This window comes from Bemisia tabaci, chromosome 5, assembly GCF_918797505.1.
Source record: "Bemisia tabaci chromosome 5, PGI_BMITA_v3".
In the NCBI taxonomy this organism is placed as follows: Eukaryota; Metazoa; Arthropoda; class Insecta; order Hemiptera; family Aleyrodidae; genus Bemisia; species Bemisia tabaci.
The window spans coordinates 9629057-9640823 of record NC_092797.1 but is presented as its reverse complement, the minus strand read 5'-3'; the positions used below and the strand labels follow the sequence as shown (position 1 = coordinate 9640823).

Sequence of the window (11767 nt, the reverse complement as noted above, 5' to 3'; positions counted from 1 at the left end):
CATAATATATTTTTTTCCTCCAAAATTTCCCATCGGAATAATGTTTAAAGAGGAAAAATCCAGAGGGTCACTCACGCCTGCACCCTCTGAATTCAAAACAAAGCTCTGGAGCTCTAAATCTAGATGTATCATGAGAACACGTCAAAACCTTCGTCCCTCATTTTGAGTCTCGGCCAGAATTCGCCTTTTAAAGCGGGCGCTCTCATTCAACAGCAAACCACCTTCGCGAAATGAACTAAAATCCCCCTTTCGAGTCGCGCAGACAAAGGGCGCTCAAGTTGCTACTTTGTTTCTGGTCTCGTTACTCCTGTTATGTTGCTTATCAATCCCATTCGCGTAGCATTGTTTCAAATCTACTTTGTTTAAGCGAGCTGTCCTTTTACTTCGTTGGCTTTTTTTTTCGTCGTCACGGTTGCATTGAATATTGCCACATTGGGAGTGGAAACTCGACACTCTAATTCCAGTGGCACGCTTTGCGATCTACCGACATCTTCCCATTTGAAGCTGTGGTAAAGAATCGATTATTAAGGTGTTCGCTGCGAACACCCTGTTTATCGATACTTTTCCATAGGTTTAAATGGCCGATCAATCAATATATCGCAAAGCACGCCACACCACTGTCCAATTCGTCGTTTCACGGACGAAAGAACGTAACTTTATTCCAAGGCTGTCAAATTGACTCAAAAAAGTCAATTTTTTGCAAGAATTTTTTACAATTTTTGTATTGTCCTGCTTTTTGCAAGAGACCAGATGGAAAATCAGTGAAATTTTCAGTTGGAAATGCCCAAGAATTGACAGTTAAAATTGCAAGGGAAATCTGGCAACACTGGAATTTAGTTACGCTCTTTCGTGAGGGAAACAATAAATTGTCATGGAGTCGGACAAAATGGGCCTCAAGATGAAAAGAGAATTTGAGATGACTGGACGACATTTTGCAATTAGGAAGTGCGTGTAATGTTTGAAGCTCATCCATATGACCGCATATCTCCTCAGGAAAAACGGCGCATAAGTCGCTTCTAAAATAAACCAGAAATAGTTTCTCATTGGAGGTCACACTCCAACCATACTGCCGTGCTAAGGAAAAACGCCGTATGAACATTCGAGGCAAACTGCCTCACCAAGAATCGATTGTTTTACACACATTTAAATGGAGGTAAAACTGTGTTGTCAATTTTCAAGAGTCGCCAATGCCGCTGATTAAACTCCTGAGATGCTTTTTATGGCAATTTTTGAAGTACAGAATTATTTTAAAACCAGCATTCGTACGATTTAATAAGTTAACGAATTTAACTATGATCTTAGGCTAGCAGTGTTCTATTTCTTCGTATTGGAAGAAAAATTTGCAAAAAAGGGCCTTGAAACCCGCGAATTTCTCCCAGTTTTATACGGTACGGAATTCATGAACGACTTTCAAGGAGGCTCATAGATGGTACTCTGAAAAAAGATACACCATATTTACAACTTCTGGCAGACAAAGCTCCTTGATCATGAATCCACGTCGTCCGTTAGAAAAATCCTTTTCACATGTTTGCTTCTCATGAAACTGCATTTCCTCGCCTTTCAAAGAGGAAATAATTACGGAAAACCCTCCTCATTCAATACTCCATGTGATGCTGCTCCGCTTTCCCTGTGGCATATTAAACTGTTTCAAACGTATATCAGCTTTCCCCCTTTTATTTTCATAACCAGCGTTTTTAGCAACGCTTAAATTGGATTCTCTCGTTTTCTACGTCGAGGAATTTCAATTTTACCCGCCAAGTCCTGTTGCCGGGATTAATTTCTGCTGCTTCGATGGTTTTAGAAGTTTAAACATGATTTAATCGCAAAGGAACTGGGAGCGTACTCATTTTTAGCAGTTGGCATTTTCTCTTGAAGAACATCTCGTGAAATCTCATTGCGCAGCGAACATCTCTAGCCCCGCGGAAACATCACCTTTCCACACACACCATCAACATGAACAGTTCTGGCTTTATGAAATTGTTTAATTTCGTATAATTATCGAATAGGTAACTATTCGATGCTTCGTGCTCCCCAATATTTTTATTGCCTACGTGGCGGGGCATGAATGGTTGATTATCGATATTTCTCCATTTGAAGCTATGGTAAAGAATCTATTATCAGAGTGTTCGTTGCGAACACCCTGTCTATAAAAGTTTTAAGTGGCAGATCAATCCATAGGTCGCAATGCACGCTACGCCACTGTTGCCAATGCGGCAAAATTGAAGGTGAATGAGGTGAACAATATCTAGCAATAGATTCACGTATTGTCTTGTGATTCTATTAAAGTCTGCTGAGAGAGATGACTGTTGGTTTTTAAATAGAGAACTATTCGTAAACTCACGTAGCATCGTTGCCTATGCGCTGAAATGGAGATGTTGCATGTGTGAGGAACTTGCGATTTGACTGTTGATTCTTATGTAAAAGTTCGCGAGAAACACGATGGTGTCACTGGTTTTCTCTGAAATCAACTCCCAAGCCCAAAAAAAGCTCTCAAGTTGAGGCCAAAATGGAGGGGATATCCCGCGCTATCCTTAGAGTCCACGTCTACATCAAGACAAACTCTCCATGCAAAGATAGGGAGCAAATACATTGACAGGACTGCCGCACTTTATTTGGGGATTCTAAACCTGAAAACAGGGCAACCCTGCTAATGTATTTGCTCCCTATATCTTTGCATGAAGAGTTTGTCTTGATGTAAAGGTGGACTATCAGGATAGCGTGGGATATCCCCTCCATTTTAGCCTCAACTTGAGAGCTATTTTTGAGCTTGGGAGTTAATTTCAGAGAAAACCAATGGCACCATCGTGTTTTTCGCGAACTTTTCCATCAGAATCAATAGTCAAATCGCAAATTCCTCACTCATGCAACATCTCCATTGAAGGCGATACTCAAGTTAGTGATAAGTGCAGAATCACACGCACCGTTCATTAGTTCCGTCAAAATATGCAACGGGTGTGGGATTACTATATTTTCGGATCGACAGCTTGTTATTCATGCATGCTCTTCGGTTGATTTGGACGCATATCCGCCCAACGGAGTGCATTAAGTTATGAGCCCTGAGACCCAAAAGAATATATGCATAACAAGGCTCACGCCATAATGCACATAGCTCCGTTTGGCAGAAATACGTCCAATTGATACTTATCGGCACTCTTTTTTACATTCTTCCTCTCCTCTTTATCCTCATTTTTTTTGTCCTCGTTGTGATGGCGCTTGATAGTGCAGCCGCTAATCATTTGCCATTAGTCGAGTTAAGAGAGGAACTAAACACGCAATTTTGCCTGGAGCTCAGCGCAGCGAGGAATGATGACGAGGACTTGAGATGAAAAGGACCAGCCCTCGGCGCGGCGGTCAGCATGTAACACATATTAGCGCCTACAAGACTGCATGAATACTTCACCCATTGTGCCAAACACAGTGCGGTCACGCGGTCAGGAGCGTTTGGCGTGAAACGCATAGCGCCTACAAGACTGCAGGAATACTTCACGCATTGCGCCAAACACAGTGCGATCAGCGCGGCGCGGCGCAGCGCAGCGGCGGAAGTTAAAATTATTAAACCATATTTATGTTTGTTCTTTCATATTTTTTTGGTTCATTTCCTTTAAATGGAGGATCTTGTCCACGCAGAGATAGTTTTACGGAACTTAACTTTCGCGCTAAGTTCCGTGAACTTTTGTTAGTAATGTTGACAGGTTTTTCGAAAAAAATGTGTCCGACACGAGCAAACGCATCTTATGCACCCCTCCCCCTCCGGCACGTTCACTTGATGGTTTTTATTGATGTTTCAAAACGAATGAGAAGGGGGCGGCAAAATACAGGCGGCCCATGGGCGGCAAGTAGATAAATCCGGCCCTGCTTTCTATGGTCACTAGGTATACATTCAGGCAAATCTGTGAATTTGGATTTCAATTCAATTATCTAAAAATGCACCCAAAACAGCATTCCAATGTCGCTAACCTTGCAAACATAAACGATCATCTAAACTAGTTTCACCTCTACTCCCAAATAAACTATAATTTCAAGACGAAAATTACCGTCGCAAAGTTTACTTTTTGCAAAGAATGTACCTAAGTTGCACAATCCTAGCAACATTGAAATTCTCTTAGTTCCTTTTTGCAAAATGCAATCCAATTGGTTGTTGCTGCAAAAAAATAGTTTCCCACAACCTGCTATGCAATGCTCCAGTGACCATGTAAGTTGGCCCGAGCACTAACTTTTCGGGAAGAAAGCCTTTCCCCTACCTGGTTTCTCACTTACTTAATATCCGCCCGAGTTTCGCATATCTTCCGTTTCTCCTCATCGCAGCTTCCATCAAACCGCAATTGCCAGGAAACTAGGACTGCACATCTTATCTGATAAAATCGTTCGCCCTTTAGACCGATTCTGGGGGGTTAGGCTAGACTAGTCGCATAGGCGTAGCTAGGCCATTTTGCTGGGGGGGGCCTGGCCCCCCACCACCGGGGGGTCTGGGGGGTATGGAATACCCCCCAGGTCAGCGGGGGGTCCGGGGGGCCTCCCCCGGAAAATTTTTGAAATTTTAACTCTATTTGAGCGCATCTCGAGGCACTTGTGGCGTTAATCTTCCTTCAATTTCTGCATAAAATTCACCCAGTTTTATGCATTTTAAGGTTAAAATACTTTGAAATTGTTGCATTCAACAGGTTATTCCATTTATTTTCTCACTTTTAACCACTCACACGGGCCACGGCGACAGAGACTTACCGTTAAAGATGGTGTTTTTGCACCATCCAGAATTTCTGGGGGGGGCCAGATGATACTATTTCCAATTTTGGGGGGGGCCAGGCCCCCCCTGGCCCCCCCCCCTTCCTACGCCACTGACTAGTCGATGAGTCAACTGTTGAGCTAATTTCATTACGTGAACGTAGAAGAACAACGGGGTAAAAAAACACTAATGTGTGATCAATTTTCAAGGACAATTCTGTAATTTCTCCTACGATTTTAAATAGATTAAAACGCGTAATATCGAAAATCTAAGCTTAGATTCGGATTCCCCGTGAAAAATTGATGAGATTTTATGCATCATATGTTAGAATAGCGTGAAGGAAAGAGGTTTAATGACGTAAAAAAACACTAATGTGTGATCAATTTTCAAGGACAATTCTGTAATTTCTCCTACGATTTTAAATAGATTAAAACGCGTAATATCGAAAATCTAAGCTCAAATTCGGATTCCTCGTGAAAAATTGATGAGATTTCATGTATCATATGTTAGAATAGCGTGAACGGAAAAAGGTTTATTAACGACGCGTATAGATTCTCTTTGAACTACGCCGCCGCGCGGGTCGCCCGAGTGAAACCAAACGGGGAAGCGCCGGCCGGCGCTATAAGCGTTCGGTTTCGTCCCGAGGAATTCCTCACGATAAATTCTTATTCTTCCTCCCCCGCTGACCCACTGAGCACTACCCATGTTGCCACGTTGGATTCATATGCTCGAATCAGTATGTCTACGTTACGTCTCTTTCCTTCACGCTATGCTCGGGTATGATACATGAAATTGTATCAATTTTTAACGAGGAATCCGAATCTGAACTTCGATTTTTGGTATCACGCGTTTTAAGTCAAATTTTCCAAATTCGAAACTCTGAAATGACTGAAGTGGCTTAAAATGCCATCTTGGCTCCTGTTTGATGGATTCTCCTAAAATTCGGTGTCAGGGTAAGATACATGAAATCGCATCGATTTTTTATGAGGAATCCGAATCTGAGCTTCGATTTTGGGGATCACGCGTTTTAAATCAAAATCTGTCAAAATTCAAAAAATTCAAAATTCGAAAATCCGAAATGGCTTAAAATGCTATCTCGGCCCCTGTTCGATGGATTTTTCTGAAATTCAGTGTCAGGAGGTATTTTTTGACAGGAAACTCGAATTTTTAGTCCATTTTTTAAAATTCTCAAATTCAAGATGGCGGACGTGGGCTAAAATGCCATCTCGGTTTCTGTCTGTTCGAGTTTTGTGAAACGCGGTATCACACGGTATTTTTCAACGGAAAACTCGAATTTTTAGTCAACTTTTTAAAATTCTCAACTCCAAAATGTTGGGTGTGGCCTAAAATGAGCCGCGGTTCTGGCCTCCGTTTCTGTTTGTTAGAGCTTTGGGAACCGCGGGATCAGGGGTACTTTTCGACGGGAAACTCGAATTTTTAGTCGATTTTTGAAAATTCTCAAATCCAAGATGGCGGACGTGGCCTAAAATGCTATGTCGGCTCCTGTTCGATGGATTTATGGCGCCCCCTTACTACATGCCTACTCTTGTATTTCTGTACAGCCGCAAATTTAGGGTCAAGGGGCGCCTGACCGTCTATGGACCAGGTGGAGTTTTTGTCCTGAAAATTTACCTTTAGACGACAATTCTCTTTATATTTTGTCTATAGTTTTTATGCCCCCCCCCTTTCTCGCGGACTCTCTTTTCACTTATCTTGCCTCCTTTTTCCTTCCATTTCCCCCCTTCTTCCTTGCTTTCACTGCCCAACCTTGTTTCCTTTTCCTTTTTTCCCCTTGTCCTTTCTTCCCTTTTTTTCCTTTTCCTTTCCCCCCTTATTTTCCCTCTCTTCTTCTTTCGTGGCGCCCCCCCAAAGGCTGGCGTCCGTGTGCGCCGCACGCCCTGCACACGCCCTAAGTCCGGGCCTGCCCAAAATGTATACTTCTTTTAATTGCTATCACGCTAAAATCTGCACGAAGAAGATTTCTTGAGCAGAAATTATTTCATTCTGAATTATGCGTTCTGATTTGGTTGTACAATAGGATTTAGACTATAAAAAGAGGAAATGCACATTTTTTTCAGTTATGATGGGTCTCCATAATTGAAGATTTGGCTTTTTTTGATGTTCTTGAGAATCGTTAGTTTGCCGAGAATAATCCATATAGAGGAACGGAATTAAGCGAAAAGGAATCGCACACAGATTCAGGGGCGCAGAAAGTGCTCGATCGGCCGATTGCAGACCGATCGCGAAGCAAATATGAAGGCACCTGAAAAGGCTAACAAATGTAAAAGCACCTGAGAAGGAGGAAAATATGAAGGCAGGTTGCATAAACCAGCTAAGCGCATAGCTTTTTGCAAAGGAAACTGTAAACGCGCTCTTTTTTGCGAAGAAAATGGTTAAGCGTGCTTTTTAATCCGGAGAAAATAGTTTAAGCCATCTTGTATGCGGAGGAATTGTTGTCCATGAATGTCCATTGCTCTTGTTGTCGACTCTCGGCCAAGCGGAGATCATTAGGGGATCCGGCTGGGCCTGTAAAAGAGGAAAAAGGCCGTTTAAAGGCCGGCAAAAAGAGAGTTATGTTAGTTCTTAAAAAATACAAAAGTTCTCAAAGAGTCACAGGATCAAACCTAAAGGACACGATCCGGAGGATACATGTGGACGTCTTATTCGGCTGGTTTTAAATGAGTAGGCGCTAGTGGCGTGGCGTGCTTTGCGATTTATCGATTGATCTGCCATTATTCCTATGGAAAAGAATCGATAATCAGGGTGTTTACGACGAATACCTTAATAATCGATCATTTACTATAGCTTCAAATGGGGAAATATCGATAATCGATCATTCATGCCTCGCCACTGGTAGGCGCATAACCGTCGCATTCCTCCAGCAGCCCTATTCTAATGGACTCGTGTCTTCCAAACCCGAATTCACTTAACAAGATAATATTTGGACCGCGTTTAGCAGAAAGAAACCAAGCCACATCAGCTACTTCCAAAAACTGAGCAATGTCATTTTTTTCAAAAGAACGTTTGTGCGGATTCCTTTGAAAAGTGCAATGAATTTGCTTCGTACCATGCAGAGAATTCACTGATATTTATGTAAAAAACCGCACAGACGTTTTCATGTAAAAATTAAATTGCCCAATCCAATCTGGCAACAGCTGATTTCGCTTGGTCCCTGCTTAACGTGGTCTATTTAGTAGCCCCCTGGAAAAATGTCTTGGACCCCGGAAGAAGAAAAAGAGGGCAAAGAAGAAGAGATGGAGAACACAGTGGTCTTGAAGCAAAACAAAGATGCGACAAAAATTTAACCGGAACCGGTTTGCAGGGATAAATCTATGGCAAGTATAGACTTAAAATCGCGAAAAATCAATATCTTGGCTGATCCTATTTTCGAGATGTCGCAATTTGAAATTTTCACAGTAAATGCAAGTTTTTTTTACTGATTTTGATTCGGTTTTTGTTTTTTATACGTCCATTGAATCGGTGACGATCGGTTCACGTCGACCAATTCACACTTCTATTTCTTGATCGAATCATGTCGATCGAATACATACCCTCTCGTTTTACGCAGACTTCCTATCATTCTTCTTACTTGAACTGAAAAGTTCGCCTTCTCTGCGTCTGCATACAGTTGTTGTTACGAATATGTTGTGCGTGCTGATTTCAGCGCATTACATACTCGATTCTCTGAAGGCGTTTTATGTTCGGAACATAGAGCACCCTGTTGGCGAGCAAAAGAAGTGAGATTGAATAAATCTCTCAATTCCTACTTCGTTCGTTCTCCAAGAGATTTCACTACTTGCGCACATAAAGCGCCTTCAGAGAATCGAGTATGTAATGGACTAAAATCAGCACGCACAACATATTCGTAACAACATTGGCTGCAGACGCAATTTAAGGCAAATTAAAAACAACTACATGATTCACGATGAGAAACAGTCAACGCATATTTAGGGCGTATCTGACGGCGAATTGCTTGTGCACATAAAACAAGAGACTCAACCCTACTACTCAACCCCACCTACTTCAGAGACTCAAGTAGGTAAAATCAATATGCTGAAATCAATACGCACAACAAATTCGTAACGAGAATTGGACGTTTTTCTGTCAAACGGAACTAAGCGCCAATTTGAGTTCCTTTTGAGGAATTTAGAATCCCGGATAGCGCGTTCTGTCAAACGGAACTAAGCGCCATGGAAAAGCATTGCGAGTATAGGACGGAACGAGCAGGTCGCCCGCACCCGCCCGTTTCCGCCGCCAATCCAAGCCCCCCTCTACCTTCCTCCCCCTATGGCGCTTAGTTCCGTTTGACAGAAATACGTCCAATTGTCGATCGAATCCATTTTTTTGATGTACATTTAAACGGCTCAAAATTTTTTTCTACGCGGAACATGTACTTGTTATCACATACCTCTGCATCCCCGCTCACAGAAACAGCAGTCAGATCTGCACGGGCCTCGGCCACAGCATTCACCGTCTCGGGCTATTTTTCCATCTCGGCAATACACGGAGAGGCCCTCTCTTTGTCCATAACAGCAAATGGCGTTTGCACATAGGAACTGGAGGCAAACGACGAGTACAGTTATAGAGACGAGCACTTTATCCCAGGACAGCATTGTTCATCCATTTGCCACCAAAATCAGCTCTGATCGAATTGATAGTACAGCTAATCCTCACGGAGACTATCTGAAAACAATATGGAACAACACAAAAATATTTATAAAATATTTATAAGCATGAGAAGTTCAATAGCGCAACCCTTCATCAATCAGTGATCGCGATAAGTTCCGATTTGATCGGAGAATGTACGATTTTGTTGACGTTAATTTATTGTAATATTATTGGATGAAAAATTGCGATAAGTTGCAATTTTGTCGCATAAAGTCGCAATTTTTTCGCCGGCGATTTATCACAATATTATTGAGCAAAAATCATGATTGTGAATCACAATTGTGATGAGATTTACATTTTATCAAACGAGATTTTATAGAGATCACATTGCGACAATATTGAGGATACTCGCTCAGATGTTGATGATTCTAGCGATTATATGGCCAAAAAATCGTAAGAAAATAGCAATCTGATAATAGGACTATTTCTACCAAATAGACCTATGTGGAGGTGAGAAATATGGCGTGTGCTCGTCGAAGCTGCATAAGAAGCAATGTAAAAGTGTGCGTGATTCCTTTTGAAGAATTGGAAAAGCGGGATATTACATTCTATCAAACAGACCTATGTGCCAACTGAATGCGGGATTCATGAGCCACGGGCATGGCAAGAGAGCGTTGTGGACAGGGCTCATGAGTTAAAGCAGCCCATGAGCGACAACGGCGACGGTTTCTTCGCCGCTGACGTCACTGGCGCTTCATTATTCTTATTCACTCTTATGGCCAGAGAACTAACGAGCACACACCATATTTCTTACTTGCACATAGGTCTGTTTGATAGAAATACGTCCAATAGCAAAATATTACACTTTTCCCGTTGAAAAATACTACTTCGGAACTGACTTCTGACCCAGAGGTCCCGGGTTCGAATTCTGGCTTGGATGACGAAATTTGATGGTCTCAGATCTTGTCATTTTTGAGGGGCATAAATGTTCATTCTCTGGGCTCTTGTCGGCAAAAGAGGACACTGAAATTAGCTTTGCATACATCCAAAAATACAAATTTTATGGGGGAGAAAATAATTTGCGTAATGAACATAATTTGAGTATCCGGTGAACAAGGATAGGGCCATTTTGATGTTTTTAAGAGTATGGAGAATCCAAGGGCGATTATAATAATCCTGCTCATTTACATAAAAGTTAGGAGCAAATTTAATAATAGATGAGTTAGATTTTCACATGGAATGGCCTACAAACAAAGGTGATTTTTGTCTTTAAAAACTTTCGATTTTTGGAGTGTTTTCATCACCTTCCCGTCAATGATGGAAGTTTTCTTATAAAAGAAAGTTTTCCACAACAAATTCATCCTCCGGTTTTTGGACATGTTGGATAAGAATATCGACCGATTCAACTGATATTTGTGAGATTTAATCCAAACCAATTTATATCTTTTTCCACTAATTACATATACGTATCCATTTATGGCTGCGTTTGAGATAAAATTCAAATCAATATTTTTGACCCCAAATCGGTGTTTTTGCGTTGGGTACTAGGCGACTCGAGTTTCCAGCTTGAGGCATATTTCTTCTGTCTCCATCATAAATAATTTACCAAGAGACTTGTTGAGGACGTTCGCCGAAGTAGCAAGTTGGCAGTTAGATCCCCGCCGTAGCAGCGTATTAGTCCGAGAACTTTTAGGAACTTTTTCCTGAGCACTTTTGAAATTACGAGATAAAAGTTAATAGTGCTCAGGATGAGAAGCCGGGGAGGAAGAGGCGGAAATATGGACATGACAGGAGCAAACATTAAATTCCTTACCTTATCGGACCCCGGCGAATGTGCATAGCGTCTCAGCCTCGCGGAGGAAGAGAAAAGAGAGCAAAGAAAAATCCCGTTGGAAACGTACGACTCCGAGGCGCTGACAGGCTCATAGAAGAGCAGAATAAGAACCGCGCACGGCGAGATTTTGTTCCTGCACCGATGCAAACGCGACAAACCGAGATAGGAATTTAATTTTTTCGCCAGTATCAAATTTACCGAGGCTGAAAAAACGTCGCTCAATTTGTGGCCGTGCAGCTTTCCATACTTTACTGGTTTCGTAAAGCTCCGAACGTTGCGAACGGCGACGCGTGCTAGGCGATATATCGATCGCTGCCAATTGAATCTACGGAAAAGGATCGATATACAGGGTGTTCGCGGCGGACACGTTAATAATCGATTCTTTACCATAGCTTCAAATGGGGAAATATCGATAATCGATTATTCGCGCCTCGCCACTGATTGCGAGGAGTCGCAAATTTCATCAGCTCGCGAATTCGGTTTCCCAACATTGTGCCGCCGAGCTGATTAGCTCGCGATTCTGGCTCTGGGAAGGGGATAACACGATCACGGAGGAAGAGAGGAGAGAGAAGAGAGAAAGAGCGTTATCAGGAAACGATGCA

The 11767-nt window shown here is 42.1% G+C and overlaps 1 protein-coding gene across 1 annotated transcript; it reads right to left on the bottom strand.

Annotated features, from left to right (window-relative positions):
- Positions 1–6778: 6778 nt before the first annotated feature.
- LOC109034510 (uncharacterized) lies at positions 6779–11425 on the bottom strand. The gene is made up of 3 exons (XM_019047710.2): positions 11145–11425; positions 9132–9406; positions 6779–7249 (listed from the first exon to the last, which is right to left on the bottom strand). Exons 2-3 carry the CDS (start codon positions 9334–9336, stop codon positions 7149–7151), a joined length of 306 nt encoding a protein of 101 aa, XP_018903255.2. The 5' UTR covers positions 9337–9406; positions 11145–11425; the 3' UTR covers positions 6779–7148.
- Positions 11426–11767: the final 342 nt, after the last annotated feature.